At 43.6% G+C, this 24,213-nt stretch overlaps 3 protein-coding genes across 3 annotated transcripts; 1 reads left to right on the forward strand and 2 right to left on the reverse strand.

Annotated features, from left to right (window-relative positions):
- Positions 1-1,149: 1,149 nt before the first annotated feature.
- Positions 1,150-2,269, reverse strand: LOC120044640 (recoverin-like). Its single transcript, XM_038989313.1, has 3 exons — positions 1,889-2,269; positions 1,418-1,529; positions 1,150-1,268 (listed from the first exon to the last, which is right to left on the reverse strand). The coding sequence occupies exons 1-3, from the start codon at positions 2,267-2,269 to the stop codon at positions 1,150-1,152; spliced, it is 612 nt and encodes a 203-aa protein (XP_038845241.1).
- A 5,673-nt stretch (positions 2,270-7,942) lies between these two features.
- Positions 7,943-12,427, forward strand: LOC120044056 (germ cell-specific gene 1-like protein). The gene is made up of 5 exons (XM_038988645.1): positions 7,943-8,243; positions 9,256-9,303; positions 10,012-10,164; positions 11,806-11,917; positions 12,115-12,427. Exons 1-5 carry the CDS (start codon positions 7,943-7,945, stop codon positions 12,425-12,427), a joined length of 927 nt encoding a protein of 308 aa, XP_038844573.1.
- A 1,418-nt stretch (positions 12,428-13,845) lies between these two features.
- LOC120044057 (heparan sulfate glucosamine 3-O-sulfotransferase 3A1-like) lies at positions 13,846-17,481 on the reverse strand. The gene is made up of 2 exons (XM_038988646.1): positions 17,006-17,481; positions 13,846-14,464 (listed from the first exon to the last, which is right to left on the reverse strand). The coding sequence occupies exons 1-2, from the start codon at positions 17,479-17,481 to the stop codon at positions 13,846-13,848; spliced, it is 1,095 nt and encodes a 364-aa protein (XP_038844574.1).
- Between the last annotated feature and the right edge of the window lie 6,732 nt (positions 17,482-24,213).

The raw sequence follows: 24,213 nt of genomic DNA on the forward strand, positions 1-24,213 counted from the left end.
TAGATCATCTTTAATATTGCAGATAGATTGTGGTTTTCTATCAATGTAATTGTTTGCATCATATCCAATATATATATTTTTCTTCTTTATTATTTTCCCCTAACCCTACCACCCCTCCCCTAATTGGAGTAAACTAATGGACAACAATACTTAGATACACGCTTATTGAAGGGAAATAAAAATGCAAACAAGAAAGAAGTCTCATTCCCTCAGGACCAGGCAGACAATTTGTGAAAGCACATCTCTATTACTCTTTTTAGAATGCATTGAATCTTTCAACAAAAATTGAATATTACATATCACATTTACTAATTTTCTCTACTTAAATCCCTTTGAAAGCATAGCTACCTGAAGTGACCAATCTGCATGTTCACTCAAAGCAGTATATATATATTTATGTTTTAAAACGTTTTTTAGAACCCCTTTATAATGTCATTTTTCACAGCGTTTTTTATGATATCGTTTCCAGCAGTCTCTGACAGCATCAACAAAATGTCAACAATATTCAAGAAAAAGACTCCTTTTCCTTTGTTCTACCAGTTGAATACTGTACATTGTATGAGGTTTCAGTCCTGCTAAGCACATTATCAGACACATTCTATAGACATGATTACCTTAATAAGAAACCTCTGTCAGGATGTTTCTAAACTGACCTTCACATACTAATAGGATTGATAGTAAGACAGGGAGTGTTAACTTCAGCCTAATTCCCGTCATAAGGAGCTCCCCACTGGGCACAGATGTCAATTCTATGTTGGTTCGACGTAATTTCATTGAAATATCATGGAAACAACATTGATTCAACCAGTGTGTGCCCAGTGGGTCCTTTCCTGGTGGCTTTCTCTTTATTAAACTAATGAATGCAGGTGAACACAGCAGCAGGCAACAGAATCTTGGAAACCATTATTTCATTAGGAAATAGAAAAGAACACCCATAATTCTAGAGCGCGGAACAGTTATTTGAGTGTGAAGAAAAGTCCAGGTGGCTCATAGACAAACAGGTCATCCACCACAATGTGCAGTACTTCAATGTGTATGCCAATGTTGTCTAGCGCACAAAGAGCCCAGGTCTGGCAGGAGAGTTGGGTTTGTAAACAGTAAAGCTTTGAACAGTCTTATAGAATTCAAAAGAATGATTTTGTCGGAAAGCTATTGTTTCTTCTCCTTCAGTTTGTCCTTGATTTTCTGGGGCTCATCATACTGAATCAACCGTAGGATGTCCTTGTTGTCCATCACTCCTTGAATGAATTCCCTCTCTGCAATCTTGTCTGGAAAGGAAACATAGAAAATGTCATTACTGAATCAACATTATTATGGTTGTTTATTTAATGTGTCTAATTGTGCAAAACTCATAAGTCACTCATGCCAGAAGTTCTCATCGTATCACATTTAGAAAATTCTTCACAATCAAAATTACCATCTTCTTTCTTTCCAAAAAAGTCCCAGACTTTGTCTGCTCTCTTATCAGGTGTGTTCTCATCTTCAGGCAGGTCATTTTGGTCTTCCTCAGGGATCATGTTAAATATTGACTGTAAAGCAATCAAACAATAAGGAAAAACATGTAACTTTCAAAAGTAGATTAAATACTGAATTCAGCACATGTACTATAATAGCACAGTTCATGAAATGCAGACTACATAAAGATTGTTCTCCCATCATATTTTTACGGGATGACTGAATACATAGAATATTAAACAATTCACCTAATCATTTCACAAATGTATGAAATAATATATGTTCTGCTTTTAATTTGATTCATCTTGTTGCACTTTTTGGTTGTAACTAAGATCTTTGTTTATGTCCATTCTGTGTACTGAGTGGTTCAGTAATTACCACCACCACCACTGTCTCTTCACACTAGAGGCAGAGAAATAGTTTGTTTTTGTACCTTAACAATCTCTTGGATCTCATTTTTGCTGATGGTTCCGTTTCCATCCACGTCGTAGAGGGCGAAGGCCCACTCTAGCTTCTGCAGGGTCTTGCCTCCGGAGGTAAGGTGCAGGGCCACAATGTACTCCTTAAAGTCCAGTTGACCATCTGCGTTGGTATCAAAGCTCCTAAAGACATGCCTTGCGTACTCAGTAGGGTCTGCATTAGGGAAGAAGCTGGCATAGATGCCCCTAAATTGCTCCTTGGTGATCCTGCCTGTGGGGCATTCCTTGAGGAAGGACTGGTACCAGACACACAGCTCGGCCTCGTTGTACTTAGTATTGGACTTCAGGTCCTCCAGAAGTTCCTTGGACAGTGCCCCACTCTTAGAATTCCCCATGCTGCAAAGAAACACTATGGTGAATGGATAATATTGTTATTTTTCTTGTTTTGCGTGTACTACGTCTCTCACCTGACTTGGAGGAAACCTCCTGTTGGCTTCTTCCTGACTTGGTCTGACTCTCCTTCTCACCCTGACCACTTCACAATGTGCTGAACAGGATTATGGTCATCGCTACTTAAATACCAGACAAGCTGTCTTGAAGATAAAGAGGATAACTACGTCATACGAGGTTGACATATTTTCTAGGGTCCAATGAGGTAGTAGTGTGTGCATCATACAGGCACAATGACATCAAGCTTTGCATAATACAGGTTGATACAGTTTAAGATTAGCCAAGGATTAGATTGAGCTTTCTGGATGTAATATGTCCATTGTTGCCAAAATAACGATGTTACATGATTTCCATTGAAAAATACTGATACTACCATCCTATTTCACCTATTGTAGTTGACACTACAGTGATGTTCACTGACTTAATTTTTATTTTACCTTTATTTAACTAGGCAAGTCAGTTAAGAACAAATTCTTATTTTCAATGACGGCCTAGGAACAGTGGGTTAACTGCCTTGTTCAGGGGCAGAACGACAGATTTTTACCTTGTCAGCTCGGGGATTCAATCTTGCAACCTTTTGGTTACTAGTCCAACGCTCTAACCACTAGGCTACCTGCCGGCTACCTGGCTTGTGGTCAACAAGATATGTGAATGAGCAGGGTGAAAGGTGTGCAAGTTTCAGCCCACCTGTAGAGCAGGGTATTCGTGTCTGTGAAGCAGCTCGGGGCTGTCCCTGTAGCTAGCATAGGGAGATGAGATGAATTGTCTCTCCATTGTAACAGTCTTATGGCAGATTACTGGGCCATCTGCTGTTTTAGTAATTGGACCTGAATGAATTCAGGAATTGAGCTGAGTTAGTGCTGTGCTGTGAGAGTGATGGCTTTACTCTGACAGCTCTGTCACAGCATCATACACTCCTCTACTAGAACTGGCTAATGCTCAGCATAATTAGAAAAGTTGGCTAATTTAGATTAAATTCCTGAAAATGATTAATGTTTCCACAGAGTCTTTGCCAATATTGACACCCATATTAGATGGCCCTGCTCAGACCATGTCAACATTGCCATGTCATTGACAGATGTCAAGTTTTTTACGTAGTGTTGTAAAGCAAGTCTTCATTTTTATTTCAGTACTGGTTACAGAAGGTAGTGATTTAAACAAGGAGACTTTGCTATGCACTACATCCTCAAAAGTATGTGGACACCCTTTCAAATTTGTTGATTGGGCTATTTCAGCCACATCCATTGCTGACAGGTGTATAAAGTCGAGCACAGCGCCATGCAATCTCCATAGACAAACATTGGTAGTAGAATGGCCTTACTGAAGAGCTCTGTGACTTTCATTGTGGCACCGTCATAGAATGCCACCTTTCCAACAAGTCAGTTTGTCAAATGTCTGCCCTGCAGGAGCTGCCCCGGTCAACTGTAAGTGCTGTTATTGTGAAGTGGAAACGTCTAGGAGCAACAACGGCTCACAGAATGGGACCGCCGAGTGCTGGAGCGCGTAGAACGTATAAATCGTCTGTCCTCAGTTGCAACACTCACTACCGAGTTCCAAACTGCCTCTGGAAGCAACATCAACACAAGAACTGTTCTTCGGGACCTTCATGAAATGGGTTTCCATGGCCGAGCAGTTGCACACAAGCCTAAGATCACCATGCGCAGTGCCAAGCGTCGGCTGGAGTGGTGTAAAGCTCGCCGTCATTGGACTCTGGAGCAGTGGAAGCGTGTTCTCTGGAGTAATTGATTTGAAATTCAGAATTATTATTTGAATGATCAATAATATGGATGCCTATAATACCATCTTCAAGTAAATTGTTATGACTGGCAAGGGTATTAACAGCATAAAAACTGTAAATGATAGTGAGACAATTAGCATTATGTGTGTTATGGTGTTAGTGGTATGTTGTGTAGGTACCAGGCTAAGATGTCAGTGTGCTGAGCTCAGCTCAAGGTATTTGCGTTGCCCTCTTGTTACAAGAGAGTGAAGTCTAAGCAACCCGTTTGCAGTACTGTACGTCTGATCATCTATGACACGATGGGGGAAATGGTATTGATGTTAATGTCAGCATCTTTATAATTTTATACCGTATATCTTTATAACTTTATACCGTACCGAAATAACTTTCAGGGTTTTCAGGGTATTTTGGTGGGATGGTGTGTGTGAATGTGTTATTATCTATTTAACTGCATCTAATTTTAGTTTTGGCAGCCCCAGCAGAGCTCATATCAGCTTAGGTCTTGATCTAATGTGTTACCTAGTAAAAACCAACTGACGTCATAGAGGGAATGAAGCTAGTGTAACCAGCTTATGTCTGACGTGATGGCAGTGTGAGACAGGGGACACGAACATAGTTGTGCAAATCATAACTGCTGAGCCAGATGGATTCCTAACTCATATTTATGTACTGAACATTTGAATGGATTAAGCAGTCAAAGCACTCCTATGCCTTCAATCTGGAATTTCTCTTGCATAATCAGATGGCAAGTTAACCCAATCACAGTATCTCAAATAAATGTAAGCAGCATTAAGAAATACTACTGTAAAAAATGTGTTGGTGGGAAATTAGATTGATGATTTAGTCATTACTAATGTTCATCTCTTTATAATGTTCAGGATATAATAGTGTAAGTTGAGTTGAAGTTATAATAACTTCCTGGCTATTTACAGGAAAAGAAGGAAGTGGACCTCTAAATCCATAACAACACACTGAGTGGTGTTGCCTGTAGAGCCTCAGGACATAGCAGCCTGCAGTACCATCAGGATGCCAAAATCAACATTTCTTACATTGGCATCTAAACTCTCACAAGTATATCAGGTCCAAATATATTCTTATTTTATGTATGCTTGCTTATGTACAGCCCAGTGTATGCATGTTTCTCATGACATCCAGGAGCCTGGACAACAGCTGAGCGTGCTGACATGTTCAGAGCAGTGTGTATCTACATGGGATTGAACAAAGTCAGTGTCCTCATCCATCAATGGTGCTCAGTTTGCCTGGCAAACATGAAAGGATTCAGATTGAGGATAATCCTGATTTTTGCTGGAATACCTTTGTAAGCTTTGAGTTTTAAGGTTGCATGTTTCATCTACTGCTGGTCATTTTTGATTCTGTAAATTGTGGATTCTGGCCAAAAACAAAAACAATACAGGTATAGTTGAGAGGGGAAATCATGTTCATTTTTTATTGGTTGTTATATAAGAATAGGAGGAATTGGAAGTAGACAGTTGTTGGTGAATGTTTTTCAGCACTACTCTGAAGCTGGACTTTGGGCATTTGGCAAGTGTACAGTCCAAAATTATATATCAAAATCCCCTCAAACAGTATGGACTCAAAGTAATTGGGTCATAAGCATATCGTTGCACATAATATTGTAAATCAACTAAAATGGCCCCATAATCAAGGGTAGACTGTATTTCCAAGGGAAAATATTACCCAACCCTCAACATACTACAGAATTGAAAGATGACCACAAGAATACAAGGAAAAATGTCTCAAACCCTCGGTCTGGTTCCACTCACTTGAAAGTAATGTTTTGGTATTTGTGCCTTTTTAAGGCGAATAGCACATGGAAGGCAATATACCAACATATGGATTATGTTTACAGTTTCTGACAAAACATCGTTGTGCTGCAATCGTATACTCTCAGCTCACTGGGTTAGCCTTACTTTCCAATGGGAGGTGTCCAGTATTATGTCAAATATTGATTGATTACACATCCGTTTATTGCCCTGTTTTCCCCACCACTTGACTCTGCAGAGTCATCTCTGTCATCTCTGTTTTCTGTTGAATCTATTAAGTGACACTGCCCCATTAAGTCACAAGAGAGTACATTTAAGGCTTGGTATTACATAAGATGTAATATCATTACTAAGCATTATCATGGTAGTTCCACAGTGTACTGTATAACTTCTGCCATGAGGAATTAATTCCTCATTCCCTGATCTAACAATCCTTCTGGGTCCTTTGTTTTTACTGTCTGTGCAGAAACGTTTGGTCTCTCAGAAAGCTGAGTACAAATGTCAGTATCAAATTCTCTGAATAGAAACAATCATTCAGTGATGTTGGATGTTAGCTCCATGTCAAGAATTACTGCACCTCACCAACACAGTGGAGATTTTTAGATACCTGTGACCGGGTGTCCATTCTGTGTCACTCAAGTCAGCTCCATGCACTGAACTCCAATAGGTAGGCCACAACTGCTGATCAGTGAAGGAAGTGGCACTTGCTGCCCTCTTGGTATTCATTGGCCTAGTGGAGAGTAGTTATGGACAAGACAAATCAGTTGAAGAAAATGCAGGGTCCTTTCTCCCAACATCTGTCATCTCTTAAGCCTATTTCCCAAAGCAGTTTGCCTACATTTGCATGTAACATCCTGCATAAGCCAATCACCAGGCTATCAAATAGGAACAGATTGACTTTGCATGCACACATGTTGATGCTTGATCTGCAGCCTCATGCAATAATGTGTGTTTCACAACCTAAAGTCACTGTCACACTTTGAGTTGATCTGACCTTTATGATAGCAGGTACAGTATGATGAAATTATACACTGAGTGTACAAAACTAATATTGAGTTGTACCCCCTTTTGCCTTCAGAACAGCATCAATTTGTCGGTGCATGGACTCCACAAGGTGTCGAAAGCGTTCCACAGGGATTCTGGCCCATGTTGACTCCAATGCATCCCACAGTTGTGTCAAGTTGACTGGATGTCCTTTGGGCGGTGGACCATTCTTGATACAAACAAGAAACTGTTGAGCGTTAAAAAAAACAGCAACGTTGCAGTTCTTGACACCGTCAAACCGGTGCGCCTGGCATCTACTACCATACCTCTTTCAAAGGCACTTAAATATGTTGTCTTGCCCGTTGACCCTCTGAATGGCACACATGCACAATCCATGTCTCAATTGTCTCAAGGATTTACAATCCTTATTTAACCTGTCTCCTCCTCCTCATCTACACTGATTGAAGTGGATTTAACCAGTGACATCAATCAGGAATCATAGCTTTCTCCTGGATTCACCTAGTCAGTCTATGTCATGGAAAGAGCAGGTGTCCTTAATGTTTTGTACACTCACTGTAGTTTGTGAAAACATGCATCAGTAATGCCCAACTATGCCAGAACATGTCCAGTCCAACGTTGGCATTGGCGAGAGCCTTGTTCCAGATTAAAGAGTAAGCCCAAATTAATCTTTTTTATTACTATGCTCAAAGAAACCGCCTAGGTTTAGATACGAAAATAAAATGGAGGTCTAGAATATAATTTGTCCTGTGTAATAAATTACGCATTGGTGAGTGGGTGGAGAAAGATGGGAGAAAAAGAGACCACAGCAAGCAGAAGAGAAAAGAGAGAGAGAGTTCAAATAAACAAGGGAGAGACAAAAGGAGTGATTGGAGTATAAGGGAGCGCAAGCAAGGGAACGAATCCTTCAATAAAGGTAGCAGGCAGCACATCCTTAGAGCCACAGGAGAGATGTACATACAGCATCACTCAAGGAACCTCAAATGCCACAAGATTATGAAGATTTGAGATATATTTGAGAGGCGAAACACGGCGGCGACATATCGAAAGCCTGGATTAGTTGCCTTTTCATTTCATTTTGCCCAGCCTCCAGCATGGGGACAGAGTGCAGTCGGCGGGGGTCCCTGGCGCTCACCCTCAACATTGTAGCATTTACGTGTGCCCTGTCAGCAGTGACCACTAGCTTCTGGTGCGAGGGGACCAGGAAGGTGGTCAAGCCTTTCTGCACGGGGCCGGTGACGACCAGGCAGTCGTACTGCATTCGCTTCAACAGCAGTAACATCAATGACAGCCGGCTGGTGCAGTACATCTGGGAGTCGGGAGAAGAGAAGTTCCTGATGAGGAAGTTCCACACCGGCATCTTCTTCTCCTGTGAGCAGGCTGCTGACATGAATGGTAAATAACGTTCATGTACAACTTGCAGAAATGTTGAAATAGAACATGCGACTATGTTGGCCACTCAGCAGCTGGTCCTGTGTGACCATGCTCTCTAAACCTGATGTGGTTTGGGTACATTACAACAGGAAGTGAAGGAGGAAGTACATTGGGAGAGACTAAAATAAGATCAAGATGCAAATGATTTGACAGTCTACTATTTACTTACATAATTACATCATCATGTTGTTTGGTCTTTTTTTAGTCTTTGAGATTTGATAAAATAAGCAAAAAGTAATGTTCTATTTGGTATCAGGTTACTTGTGTTGACTTGACTGAAATGGACTGACGTTATAACGATGCATCAGTTTTAGTAGGAGTTTTACAGTATGGAGTGCAAGAAGAGTGCAAGAATTGGAATGCTTGCAGAAACTCTGTGACCCAACATTGATTTGCTATGATTGCTGTGAGAGTCAGCAGTAGCCAGTCCTGAGGTGTGACAGAACAAACAGCTGTGAGAGTCAGCAGTAGCCAGTCCTGAGGTGTGACAGAACAAACAGCTGTGAGAGTCAGCAGTAGCCAGTCCTGAGGTGTGACGGAACAAACAGCTGTGAGAGTCAGCAGTAGCCAGTCCTGAGGTGTGACAGAACAAACAGCTGTGAGAGTCAGCAGTAGCCAGTCCTGAGGTGTGACAGAACAAACAGCTTAGTGGGATAGAAAAAGGACTGGAGACATGAGGACTGGAGACACCACTATCAGATAATGGATAGGGTCTGATTTTAAAAGTGGTAAGCGATTTATCTTGGGGAGTAATCGGTCAAACAACATGATGGTGAAAATCCTGATCATAACCATTTAGCTGATGCTTCTGTGCATACTAACACATTTATATTTAATCTATAGAAAATAACAAAGAAGCTTAAAAATTTTTTGGATTGCATTACGTATTTCTACAACTACAATTTACGTAAGAAGATAAGAAAAAGAACAAGACTAGGCAACATGAACTAAATGAATGTTTCTCTGCTTCCAGGTTTTAACTGCAGAGACTTTAAAGACATTGCACCTGACCATGAAAAAGGTAGGTAAAACCCATTTATAAAACTATTATCTTTCAGTCTAGTAGTGTAAAGCCCTGATAAATCTATATTGTCCTCTTGACCACAACTTTATATAAGTCCAGTCATCAAAAATATATCAAGACAGGGATTTTATAGGATGATGCCATTTGCAGGTTTTCCCCTTTTCAATCTCTTAACAAAATCTATATGAAGCATCAACAATTTTTCATAATCTACTGTGAAAATAAATAAAGACAGTCATATCTGCTCCCAATAATTGAATGGGTAAACGCAACACTACCCCACTACCCATTCAGTTATTGGTAGTATGTATAGACTTTATTTCATTTTTTTAATAAGTGTACTATTCCTCTGCAACTTTTTTTGGAATGTCCGTCAACTCTTGCCTTTTACTGGAACATAATCTACTGTGACTGCAATCGCGGCTTCCATAGGAAATCCAAAACAACAGTCTAAAAACAAAAGTTAAGCTGTTGTAGTAGTTTTACATTAGAAGCAGCTTTCATCTTATTATCAGTGGCACCTGTCGTCTCTATCCAAGTCCCACCAGAGCAGGCCTACAGAGAGCTCAGGGGTCTCTTCCTGTCTGGGTCTGTGGAGTTGATGTCTCCCTTCCTATAGGTGGGATTATTTAGTAGAGGGAAGTGGATTCTATAGGTGACAGTCGTACTCACTCTGACTGACTCCTCTCTTCCTTCTATTCCCAGGGGTCCTGTGGCTGTGCATCACAGCTGAGTGTCTCTACCTCATCCTGCTGTTCACGGGTGGTGTACTCATGTGGTTAGAGCTGTGTCCTTGCCTCAGCGTCATGAACAAGCTGAAGCTCAACGCCTTTGCTGCCATGTTCACCGCCCTGTCAGGTAACACATCTGTGCCTGGGAATGATGTTCACAGTCATATTTATTTTTAAAAAAGGTGACGTTCACCATTTGTCAAGTGAACAAGTCATCAAAGAATACTTTCATACAGTCACTCAAAGCTGATCACCAGCCATTGAGGAGTTGATTATCTTCCTGCATCCTTAACTATGAAGTCAGCTTCACAGAGGGGGCACACTAGTGAGTGGACATCCCCTGGCTCTGTTTCTCAATGACCAAAGGCCATGTCAACCTCCATGCCACGCTATCACACTAAGGCTGGCACTGGGCTGGTCAAATTGGATAGAGAGCCTACAGTAGACAGGCTTTGGGAGTCCCAGCTCCACAGTAGAGCAGAGGCCAGCGTGTCTGTGTGTAACACTACCCACCAAGGGGATTACATCATCTAATACCATGCATGCAACCCACTAACCATCCCAGGCAGGCAGAGGCCGGCCAGAGTGACCGTGGTTAGTCCATATCCTAAATGGATTATTTCAATTTTACAGATACGATATTCAGTACACTGCTGAATCTACTCTAAGTTTTCATCCTTTCAAAGACCATTTCCAAAGCTGATAGGAGGGGAATGAAGATGATGTTGAGAAAATGTATGTCAATCAGGAGTCATTTTAATGTAGATTCACTCACTGTATTGTCAATAATAGTTATTGTGTTGCTATCCATCTGTCAAACTGTATTGTGGGGGTAAGTAGGAGGGAATATACACGTTTAAAATGTGGTTTATGCACTATAGAATTTGTGGAATCCCTACAGTTAACTCTCCTTGGGTCTGTGGAACAAATATGAATGTGAATATGAATATGATTTTGTTAGCAGAAAAGCAGAGCAATAATAGTAGCAGGGTGGGATGGGAGCCTTGCTCAGGGAGGTAGAGTTGTAGGGAAGCTAGCCTAGCTAAGTGCTAACATAGCACGTAGAGCAGTGGTCTATGGTCTGTGTGTCCAATGCCTCTGGGGATTTGCTGGTTTCTGGACTAATCGGATTGGAGATGGGGCAGTGGTTTTGGGCCAAGACAAGGCCTACCCAGAGGAGTACCCCCACCCCTCCCCTCCCACATTCCCCTGACCCCTCCTCTTGTTGTTAGGGCGTTAATCCCAAGTAAAGCAGCTGTAGACGAGCAGAATGTTGGCAGAGAGATGGCCAAGAGGCAGCAGAGAAAGAGAGAGTAGAGGGAACACTGTGCTGTGGTGGGCTTTGATTCTTCATCATTCTCTCTTCTGTCATTGTTATGAAGGGGAATGGCTGCAACTGTATTAATGTAACCTATCAGCTTCCCCAGTAATACTATAAACTGAATATCCAGTGAATAAGGAAGCATGATCATGGTGAAAATTAATGGACTGATCTCAATGTTGTTCACACTAATACCTGTCCTCATGCAAGGTTTTTAAAATAAGTGAAAGGTATCCAAACTGATAGCCCTCAATTCATAACGTGTACAATACTGCCACGTGTGGCTACTAATATCAATTGCAGATACAATTTTTTGCTGTACTTATACCAGTGCTTTTGAAAGGTACAACCATTATACAAAAAAAATATAGTCTCATATATTATCTCAGGTTTTCATTCACCAACTTTATTTGCGTTTTGTATTGTGTTGTGTCCCTCGGGATCCAGGCCTTTTGGGGATGGTTGCCCACATGATGTTCACCACGGCCTTTCAGCTGGCTGTGGCTATGGGTCCGGAGGACTGGAGGCCCAAGACCTGGGACTACAGCTGGTCCTACATGTATGTACTGACTAGGTCACTTACCGTTACACTAGGTGCTGTACAATAGGAGTTGTCTCTGATTAAACTCTAATACTCTAATGCAATTCTAAGCGACGCTAGCATTCTGAGGCCATGTATAGTAGCACGGTCATGATGGAGAGAGCATGCATGCTGAGGTTAATCACACCCTCTGTACTTCTTCTTCCCCTCCCCAGCTTAGCATGGGGCTCCTTCGCCACCTGCATGGCTTCTGCGGTGACAGCACTGAACAGGTACACCAAGACCATCGTAGAGTTCAAGTACAAGCGGCGGAACATTGAGAAGAACCTGAGGATCAAGCAGAAGCTGCTGGAGATGGACCTGCCAGAGCAGATGTGGGACATGTACCTGACGGCTGTGCCTGCAAGGGGAGAAGGAAATGCTGGGCCTCTGGACCTCCCTGTCAATGGGCACAAACCCTCCACTGGAGCAGCCTATGTAATGGGCCTGGACAGCATGACAGAACCACAGGGAGAGGCCTACTGCTAAGACAGTGGTCACCAACCCTGGGCCTGCAGGGCCCCATTCCAATCCTGTTAGGATGTACCTTCCATCCTCCCTTCATTGAGGTTATGACTGCTCCAACATGATTGGATAGGTTCCAATTCAAAACACAAAGGGGAGGAAGAAAGGATACATTTTCACAGTATCAGAACAGGGCCTACGAGATTTATAAGGCTTTACAGGACCAGGCTTGGTGACCTCTTCATTAAAATGACCATAAATTGGCTCTCATATACAGGATCCCAAACTCACTGGACTATATAGGGCATAATGGATCCCATTGAGAAGATCATTACTAATATTATGGCTAAAGGAACATGGAGCTGACTGAATAAACAACACTTGTCCTCAACCTCCTCTTGTATGTTTCCAGAGCCAAGGCCATGACTATTCTTATCATTACTGTTATTCTGGAGCAGATGGTGAAGCTGTTTTTACAAGCTATGTTAGTAGTTTTGTTGCCACATTCGGCATGGGGCTGCAAATATCAGCCAAGTCTAGTTGCCATATGATGCTTAGTGTACAGACGGCTATTTCCAACACGTACAGTAGGTTACAACATGGTGCTTATGTTTATATGTGCTGTATGTAAGTTTGTGTTTGAGAGAAAGTTGGATCTTAATATTTGCTTCAGAATGTAATGAAGAAAAAGGCAGCACCCATAAACATACACAGGAAATGTATTGAACACAAACTTTGTCAGAAATTAAGGACAATACGGACTGTGAATCTGTCTATGATTCGTGGTAATATTGAGGAAATGGGTTTAAATGCCCCTCATAACTAGGGAATATTTAAATGAAAACCAACTGCAAACAACTACAGACTGAATGGATCAATGCAGGACTCTACTAAATATTTCAAGTATTTGCCCATGCAGCTGCCTTGAATTGTCTTGGATTTAAATTAAGGGATGCCATGTCATTTCTTATGGTAATACTTGCTCAATCTGACTACAGAAAAAAATGTGTATGACGATCATGACCACAAATTCACATTTTTCCAAGTAGTTTACAGTACTTCGACAATACCGTCTAAGCCTCTGTTGGTGAAGGACTGCCATCTAGTGGAGTAAAGGGTAAGTTCACACTAGAGTTCTGAGGACTTGCTTTCCGACCGTGGATGTCGCTGTCACTTTCCTCTGTATGTCCATGGTGTTACACAGTAGGCCTATGGCATTACTCACGTTACTTCTTGCGGTTTAACTGTCACAAAATAAAGTGTGACTGTTTTGATTTGTTTGCCGATACAGGTTGCATGAGGACTTGAGTTACTCCAGATGACATCAGGACCGTCACAAAATACACCAATTCAAGCTTTGTCCTGTATCCTCTTCGTGCAGCCTGTGTTTTGAACGGTAACAATGATACCATCTTTTTTCCACCTCATTGTAGGCTCCCATCCTACCAGCCAAAGTCCTGCCCTGTCATCTGGTAGAAGCGCAGGTTGTGTGGCTGGTAGAACTGACGTAACCTGAGGATGACCTGAGGGTGGATGTCAGCATGTGGCCTGCCCTTGGTTCTGCCCAGGCAGTGGGGCTTGCTGCTGCCCTCTGGCTTCTTCAGGCAGGGGAAACCCTTTGTCTTGTTGAAGTAGAAGTGTTTGTCTGTGATGATCCTCTGAAGGCCCAGAAAGTCTTGGACTCTGCCCAGCTCCCCTGCAGGGTCGCTCACCAGCCTCTCCCCATGGACAAAGTGGATCTGCTCCAAGGGGAAGTGGGCCAGCCACCTCTCCAGGTGCAGAGCATACAGGCCAATCCAGATGGGGCTCCACAGGGAGTCCACCTTCAACGCCTCCGTCCCGTTATGGAACGTCAGGGTCTCGAAGCTGGGAACGCCCAGAGTCTTTGATATGATCTGGGTGTAGTCAGAGATGGCGCGGGTCACAGGGTCACGCACCACCACGATCAGTTTGACCTCCTGGGACATGGCGTGGATCCGGCCGGGGCTATCCGCCGTCACAAAGTACCTGGGTGTCTTCTCCAGGACCACCTGGCCCTCCAGAGCTTTGGGCATCAGGTTCCTGAGAGGGACAATGAGGCTGTTCAATCTTATATCAAATACACAAAATACAGCCAAATTAGAATATAACCAAATCCATTTGTTTTAGATCGAAGAGAGGGTTAATTCTTTGAATAACCATCAACCAATCCAAGGTACTATTGATTGAGGCCTACAGCCAAATAAAGGGACTGAATCATCCCTTAACACCATGACCTATCTGGTCATGCTCACTCCCCACAGATCTCTATGTCATCCTGTGCCAATGAAGCCAACAGGCCTGCTGGTTCTTAATAATTGACATGGTGTTATATAGTTTTCCCCAGTGTGCTCTCCAGCCTCACTCAGCTCTTCCTCCCTGCCGGATGTTAATACACTCCCATTCAACTAAACGAGGGCTGAGGGGAACTGAAACTCGTACACACCCCTTTTAAGAGCATGTGCTACCAGGGAGAGAGAGAGGACACACTCGGCTGTCTGCCTGAATAGAAATCCAGATGAAGGACAAGAGAGAAAGAAAGGAAGGAAGGAAGAAAGAGAGACTGGGAGAAAGGAGGAGGGAGGGAGCACACAAATACAAGCAAAGTCCATTAGTGAGCCCACTTTTGATTTTCCCTGGAGACAGATTTTGGCACTGGCAGAATATGTAGCTTTTGTGTTGCATTGACTCGCTTGGCATTTGCACTCAGCTTTTCTCCCTTGGAGCTGTTATCTAACCATTATCAAGATCGAGTTCAATTCCATGGGTAGTGTTTAAATAAAGAGCCTTGATTATTTCCCCCTCAGCAGAAACAATGCATACTCCAGTGCATATTCTCATTAGACAATGTGGTGCTATACTTTGATCAAGCAGCTTGATGAATATTTCCATTTTGGGAACAAGACAGTATGATACTTTAGACATCAACCGTGCTGAGCGATTAATGCTTTTTGACGATTAGTGCTTTTTGAGGTCAGTTCGGTCCGATTATAAAAAAATAATCACGGTTTTCAATTTCAAGTTTCAATAATTTTTTTAAACATTAAATGCACTATGCATTGTGTGGCCTGAATGCTGTAACAAGACAGAATAAAACAATCAATAAAAGTCACATGATGGTAGTGACTGTCCATTACTGCTTATCCCTTATTAACCATCATTTATTCACATTACTTTAATAAAATATTTCAGTAGTTGTGTATATTACATTTGTTTTATTTAATACCTTTATTATTTAATTCTAAGTCATCATCTCATCTCTATTGAGCTGCTGTCTATGTAGTCTGACAAAATCACAATTTTGTAGTCCTTCAAAGTAAATAAGGCATACTTTTATGACTGCTGAATGTCAAATATCAATCACTTAGATCATGTACAGTATTTTCAGGCAGAGATAAACCCTCGTGAAGCAACAGCTGCTCTATAGCACCTCATGAACGCACATTCTTCTGTCTCTTCCATAGCAGGCGTAAAAGAAACAAAGACCGGACAAGTAGATGCGCAAGGGATGGTGGTCATTGTAGTTAATTCTCAAGTTTTACGCACTAAACAATAGAATAATGGCCTGTTGGAAACTACAACTCCTTACAACATCGCACAGCTGAGGCTGGATCTGATGTACCTCTAGAGAAACTATACAATGAGCGCATTGAGCGCACAGAAGAAAACTGAACAAAATGGAATTAAAATAATTGAACCAAGTCAATTAGTTGTTTAAAAAACTAAAAATAACCGCTCACCACACGACATCAAACAAGGGAGAGAACAAGGTCCATATTGTGGGGCACTGTTGGCTCAAGCACCTAGAAATGCATTTGTTGTAAGAAATGTGCTATATAAATAAAGTTTGATTGATTGAGTGATCATGTAGCAGATGTTAGGTTCAGGAGTTGGGGGAATGTTTGGTACGTTTATTTGTTTTGGGAGAACAGTCAAAATGATAAAATAATAATGGCATAGAGAACATTTTCCATAATATTTGTGTTACTGATTTTACAGTTGTTCTTCAGAGTGTATGTATGGGCCATGTAGGGCTCCCGAGTGGTGCAGCGGTCTAACGCACTGCATCTCAGTGCTAGAGGTGTCACTACAGACTCTGGTCCGATTCCAGGCTGTATCACAACCGGCTGTGATTGGGAGTCCCATAGGGCGGTGCACAATTGGCCCAGTGTCATCCGGGTTAGGGTTTGATGGGGCTAGGCCGTCATTGTAAATAATAATTTGTTCTTAACTGACTTGCCTAGTTAAATAAAGGTTAAATAAATTTATAAAAATAAGTAAATGTAGGACAGCCCATAGAGAAATTCTCCCAGCCGTTAAATAACCCCTTTAACTTGCAATACACACGGCTGACCATGAGCAAGTAGCAATTCCAAGGAGGCATGTGCATCATTCTACACTTTTTGCAAGTTGTTAACATAATCAGAACGCAAACAATGAAACCCTCCTGTCAATCAAATATAATTAAACAAATATCAACCAAACACAAATGTGTGTTTCAGCATTATCATTCTAATCATTCTAATCTTCATAATCATTCTAATCTTCATCATCATCATCATCGATAGGTAGGTAGGTACATACCTGTACCAATTCAAACCACGTGAGTAATGTCTGTCGAAAAAGTGGGGTTCAGAGCCAAGTGCTCGAATGTCAGGATGAAGTCTTAGGAATTCCAAAAGAGCTCGTGTTCCGCCCTTTTTCACCCCTATGATGATTGCTTGGGGTAGTCTCCTTGCTGCGGTCCAGTCCTTACCAACATTGGCTGATTGCGCGGCAACTGCACCTGTCGCACCTGCGCTGCCGACGGGGGATGCTGAGCGCACACCGACATCTGTAGCCCTCTTCTCAAATGAGGCATTCTTCCTTTGGAACAGCTCAGTCAAAGGTAAAAGTTGAGAGGTTTGCTTCAAATGTTTCGCAGTATCCACTAAAATAAAATCACAGCAGCCGGAGAGAATGAAGAACAGCGACGCGCAAACCACAGCAAGGGAGAACACGAAGAGAAGTTTATGCAGGAGTCGCGGAACGTCTTGTTGAATGTGATGAGAACCAGCCATACCTTCTTCCACAAACAAATTGAGGCCATTCTATGAACAACACATCTCTTCTTTCGGTACATCTGGTATTCTTGTAAGCAAAAGCACATAATCATAATTCCATGCCCAAAAACATGGTGCACCGGCTGTTCCAAGCGAAGTGCCAAATACGCTTGTCATCCCATACTGACACGTTGTTGATCTCTAAACTGTTCATCGCAATAAATTGTTCCTTCTTTCTATAATAACAATATTTTGTTGGACATAAACGACGGTGTAATGTTTCCACACACAGTTAGTATAGTATGTTCTTGCTCATCTGACACTGCTATATTAACCATCATCTAGAGATGCTGTGCGCATCTTTCAGTGCTACTCTACCTTGATTGGAGGGATGGTAGAGAAGGCGGGTTTCACTGCTCAAACTTAAACTGTTGAGCCATGATCCTGTAACATCAGCTTTAGGATAACTTTCTTTCTCAATGTTTGCATTAGGCAGGCAATTTGCTTTCCTTCCTCAGGCTATGGTATTATGTTGGTCAGGAGGGAAATAACCCCACAAGCCAACTCATTTCAGCTTTAACATAATTTTCAGGTGACAATTTCGTCAATAAATATTGATTTATGCGTGAATAAAGTAGGATACTTGTTAAAGTGATTTTTTTTTGTAATTCATATTACAGTTTTTTGAGGCATATATGGGAACAGCTGACCATGCAGATTTTTTGGGGGGTTCCTTGCATGACTTAACACACATTATTGCAATGATTGAATATTGTTCTTTGCATCCACAGACAGAAAGCCCTGTACATAGGCATCATTACATAATAGGAAGCGTTGGTAATACAACCAGGATAATCTCCAGGCAGAGGTATTAAGTCATACAGGGAGTTTTTGTTGTTGTCTGATTCTGCTTTTTTTAGCAGCATCATAGTGAACATCTTTTTTTATGGAAGGACAGCCCAATAACGACTGCATTATGGGTCATATGGGTCACTTCTGATACTGTGAAATCTCATCTGAACAGGAAACTGTGTATTGTAAGCTTACACGGTTTACCAGGAAATGGTCACCGTACAATCTGACATTGGAGCCAACTCCACTTATGTCCCTCAATTTAATATGATCTGTGTACTCTGGTGGAACCTTTAAAGAGCAATCCATGGTATTATAATCAAATAATGCCATTTCTGATTCAAACTCAGATGTAGTTTACTAGAAATCCAATGCACATCCTTATAAGTGAAAAGCTATGACAAACAATAAACACAAGAGGCTGAAGAGAAGCCTTCACGTGGAGAGAAGCCTTCACGTGGAGAGAAGCCTTCACGTGGAGAGAAGCCTTCACGTGGAGAGAAGCCTTCACGTGGAGAGAAGCCTTCACGTGGAGAGAAGCCTTCAGGTGGAGAGAAGCCTTCAGGTGGAGAGAAGCCTTCACAAGCCTTCACGTGGAGAGAAACCTTCACGTGGAGAGAAGCCTTCAGGTGGAGAGAAGCCTTAACAAGCTTTGCATAAATGAAGGCACCAAGAGATTCATATTGGATCAAATAATATGCTGTGGAAATATCAGTGAAAATAACCCACTGTACACAGACTTCAGTTCAACGTCTAGTTTTGATTTAAATTTGGTAGAGTTGTCAACTAACGTGAATTCAACATGAAATCAACAAAAAATGTCACCATGTCTTTAGATTTAGGTTAAAAGTGACTACATTCCCTTACGTTGATGTCTTTTTTCAAATCCAATCAGTTTTCCACATTTATTCAACATCATCACATTTAAACAAAGATTTTTTTTAAATGATGTGGAAACAACATTGATTCAACCAGTTTTTGCCCAGTGGTGACACTAACGGTTTTCCTCCTGGGATGAAGGAGAGGACCAAAACGCAGCGCGGCTAGTGTTCAACATGATTTAATAAAGAATATATTAGAACACTACAAACAACAAAACAAGAAATGTGAAAACCGAAACAGTCCTATCTGGTGCAGAACACAAAGACAGAAGACAACCACCCACAATCCCCAACACAAAACAAGCCACCTATATATGATTCTCAATCAGGGACAACGATTGACAGCTGCCTCTGATTGAGAACCATATTAGTGTAACGGTCGTCATAGTCGTTCTCCTCCTCAGACGAGGAGGAGCATGGATCGGACCAACACGCAGAGTGGGTAGTGCTCATGATAATTTATTAAATCGAAACTGAACACTAACATGAAACAAAATAACAAAATGAATACAACCGACAACAGTCCCGTGTGGCACGAATACAAACACGGAAACAAACACCCACAACACACACGTGAAACCCAGGCTGCCTAAGTATGATTCTCAATCAGGGACAACGATTGACAGCTGCCTCTGATTGAGAATCATACCCGGCCGAACACAAACATCCCAACATAGAAAATCACACATAGACAAACCCACCCAACTCACGCCCTGACCAACTAAATAAATACAAGACAAAAGAAAACAGGTCAGGAACGTGACAATTAGGCTGAACACAGAAACAGACAAACTAGACACACAACATAGAATGCCCACCCAGCTCACGTCCTGACCAACACTAAAACAAGCAAAACACATAAGCACTATGGTCAGGACGTGACAGACACAATAGTTTAAACAAAACATTTATTGTTACATTTGAAGCAAGGATCATGTGAGATAGGACAAGTTATTTTATTGTGTTATTTTTTAAATTAATTTTTTACTTTAGTTTATTTAGTAAATATTTTCTTAATTATATATTTTTTAAACTGAATTGTTGGTTAAGGGCTTGTAAGTAAGTATTTCACAGTAAGGTCTACACCTGTTGCATTTGGCGCATGTGACAAATAACATTTGATTTGATTTGAAGAGAGAATTCAAACAGTTTGTTGTGAAAGCACAAGGTATTGCCACCAATGATGTGGCTTCAATACGGGGACCCTGTCTTTCTCTTCCAGACTCACATCTGAAGGTTGGCAAAATAATAGAGGCTTTCATCAACATCTAAATTAGACTGTGTCCATCACTGGTTTCCTAAAATACACAGCATCAGCTGGATATGTGTGTTCAACATTCACCTTCTGCTACCATTTCTGTCAAGCCGTTTACGCACACAGTATGATGCACACATTCGATAAATCCAACGTATGCACTACACAGAATGCACTGCAATGCCTCTGCAACGCAATGCTGCAAGGCAAACGCAGCGTTCCACTGGAAATGAATGTACTTCTGGTGTACCAAAATGCAATAACGCTGTCGGTGTGATCGAGGCGTTACGGTCATGCGGGATACCTGCTGTGCAGTGCAGGGTGACCTGGTTTCTGCATCACATCTGGGATTATTGTTTAATAAGACCCGGTGCATTGTAAATACGTAGGGATTAAAGATCACTTTAGAAAGCAGAGACATGTCTAAGCGTCTGTTATCTAAGATAAATCCCTGTTTGTTCTGGAAAATGACCACATTGGATTATAGGGTGGAGAAATGATGGGTGAAGATGTGAGGATGCTGCTGCTACCCTCTACTGAATTCACCTTTCTACGGCTTACATTCCACAGCCTCACATGCCCCAAGCATCTCTGATCGTATGTGTGTGTGTGTGTGTGTGTGTGTGTGTGTGTGTGTGTGTGTGTGTGTGTGTGTGTGTGTGTGTGTGTGTGTGTGTGTGTGTGTGTGTGTGTGTGTGTGTGTGTGTGTGTGTGTGTGTGTGTGTGTGTGTGTGTACATGGTTAGTTCTGTCAGTGAACAGTCATAAACTCAGCAAAAAAAGAAAAATCCAAATAACTTCACAGATCTTTATTGTAAAGGGTTTTAACACAGTTTCCCATGCTTGTTCAATGAACCATAAACAATTAATGAACATGCACCTGTGGAACGGTCGTTAAGACACTAACAGCTTACAGACGGTAGGCAATTAAGTTCACAGTTATGAAAACTGTAACAACACAATAAAATAACTTGTCCTATCTCACATGATCCTTGCTTCAAATGTAACAATAAATATTTTGTTTAAACTATTGTGTCTGTCACGTCCTGACCATAGTGCTTATGTGTTTTGCTTGTTTTAGTGTTGGTCAGGACGTGAGCTGGGTGGGCATTCTATGTTGTGTGTCTAGTTTGTCTGTTTCTGTGTTCAGCCTAATTGTCACGTTCCTGACCTGTTTTCTTTTGTCTGAGGAGGAGAACGACTATGACGACCGTTACACTAATATGGTTCTCAATCAGAGGCAGCTGTCAATCGTTGTCCCTGATTGAGAATCATATATAGGTGGCTTGTTTTGTGTTGGGGATTGTGGGTGGTTGTCTTCTGTCTTTGTGTTCTGCACCAGATAGGACTGTTTCGGTTTTCACATTTCTTGTTTTGTTGTTTGTAGTGTTCTAATATATTCTTTATTAAATCATGTTGAACACTAGCCGCGCTGCGTTTTGGTCCTCTCCTTCATCCCAGGAGGAAAACCGTTGCGGAACCACCCACCAACCAAGGACCAAGCAGCGGGGTAACAAGCAGCGGCAGCAGGAGCAGAGAAAGGAGAAATGGACATGGGAGGACGTTTTGGACGCCAAGGGTTGCTACACATGGGAGGAGATCCTGGCTGGAAAGGATCGCCTCCCATGGGAACAGCTGGAGGCAGTTAGGAGAGCAGAGGCAACCGGAGAGAGGAACCGGCGTTATGAAGGTACGCGGCTAGCACGGAAGCCTGAGAGGCTCACCCAAAAATGTCTTGGGGGAGGGGGGGGAGGGGGGGGGCTAAAGGGGAGTGTGGTGAAGTCAGGTAGGAGACCTGCGCCAACTTCCCGGGCTTACCGTGGAGAGCGAGAGTACGGGCAGACACTGTGTTGTGCGGAAGAGCGCACGGAGTCTCCTGTACGTGTGCTTAGCCCGGTGCGGTACATTCCAGCTCCACGTATCGGCCGGGCTAGAGTGGGCATCGAGCCAGGTGCCATGAAGCCGGCTCAACGTATCTGGCCTCCAGTACGTCTCCTCGGGCCGGCATACATGGCACCAGCCTTACGTATGGTGTCCCCGGTTCGCCAGCACAGCCCAGTGCGGGCTATTCCACCTCGCCGCACTGGCCTGGCTACGGGGAGCATTAAACCAGGTAAGGTTGGGCAGGCTCGGTGCTTAAGAGCTCCTGTACGCCTTCACGGTCCGGTATATCCGGCGCCACCTTCCCGCCCCAGTCCAGTACCACCAGTGCCTACACCACGCACCAGACTTCCTGTGCGTCTCCAGAATTCTGTTCCTCCTCCACGCACTCTTCCTATGGTGCGTGTCTCCAACCCAGTACCTCCGGTGCCGGTACCACGCACCAGGCCTACTGTGCGCCTCAGCAGGTCAGAGTCGGCCGTCTGTCCAACGCCGTCTGCACTGCTCCTCTGCCCAGCGCCGTCTGCACTGCCTGCCTGCCCAGCGCCGTCTGAGCCATCCGTCTGCCCAGCGCCATCTGAGCCATCCGTCTGCCCAGTGCCGTCTGAGCCATCCGTCTGCCCAGTGCCATCTGAGCTGCCCGTCTGTCCCGAGCCGTTAGAGCCGCCCGTCTGTCCCGAGCCGTTAGAGCCGCCCGTCTGTCCCGAGCCATTAGAGCCGCCCGTCTGTCCCGAGGCGTTAGAGCCGTCCGTCAGTCAGGAGCCGTTAGAGCCGTCCGTCAGTCAGGAGCCGCTAGAGCCGTCCGTCAGTCAGGAGCCGCTAGAGCCGTCCGTCAGTCAGGAGCCGCTAGAGCCGTCCGTCAGTCAGGAGCCGCTAGAGCCGTCCGTCAGTCAGGAGCCGCCAGAGCCGCCAGCCAGTCAGGAGCCGCCAGAGCCGCCAGCCAGTCAGGAGCCGCCAGAGCCGCCAGCCATTCAGGAGCCGCCAGAGCCGCCAGCCATTCAGGAGCTGCCAGAGCCGCCAGCCAGTCAGGAGCTGCCAGAGCCGCCAGCCATTCAGGAGCTGCAAGAGCCGCCTGCCAGTCAGGAGCTGCCAGAGCCGCCCGCCAGTCATGAGCCGCCCGCCAGTCATGAGCCGCGCGCCAGTCATGAGCCGCCCGCCAGTCATGAGCCGCCCGCCAGTCATGAGCCGCCCTACAGTCATGAGCCGCCCGCCAGTCATGAGCCGCCCGCCAGTCATGAGCCGCCCTCCAGTCATGAGCCGCCCTCCAGTCATGAGCCGCCCTCCAGTCATGAGCCGCCCTCCAGTCATGAGCCGCCCTCCAGTCATGAGCCGCCCTCCAGTCATGAGCTGCCAGCCAGTCATGAGCCTAAAGAGGTCTTTCTACTGACTCTGAAAAACACCCCAAAAAAGATGCCCAGGGTCCCTGCTCATCTGCGTGAACGTGCCTCAGGCAAGCTGCAAGGAGGCATGAGGACTGCAGATGTGGCTGGCCAGGGCAATAAATTGCAATGTCCGTACTGTGAGACGCCTAAGGGAGACAGGACGGACAGCTGATCATCTTCGCGGTGGCAGACCACGTGTAACAACACCTGCACAGGATCGGTACATCCGAACATCACATCTGCGGGACAGGTACAGGATGTCAACAACAACTGTCCGAGTTACACCAGGAACGCACAATCCCTCCATCAGTGCTCAGACTGTCCGCAATAGGCTGAGAGAGGCTGGACTGAGGGCTTGTAGGCCTGTCGTAAGGTAGGTCCTCACCAGACATCACCGGCAACAACGTCGCCTATGGGCACAAACCCACCGTCGCTGGACCAGACAGGATTCACGTTTATCGTCGAAGGAATGAGTGTTACACCGAGGCCTATACTCTGGA

This window comes from Salvelinus namaycush, chromosome 3 (assembly GCF_016432855.1).
Source record: "Salvelinus namaycush isolate Seneca chromosome 3, SaNama_1.0, whole genome shotgun sequence".
In the NCBI taxonomy this organism is placed as follows: Eukaryota; Metazoa; Chordata; class Actinopteri; order Salmoniformes; family Salmonidae; genus Salvelinus; species Salvelinus namaycush.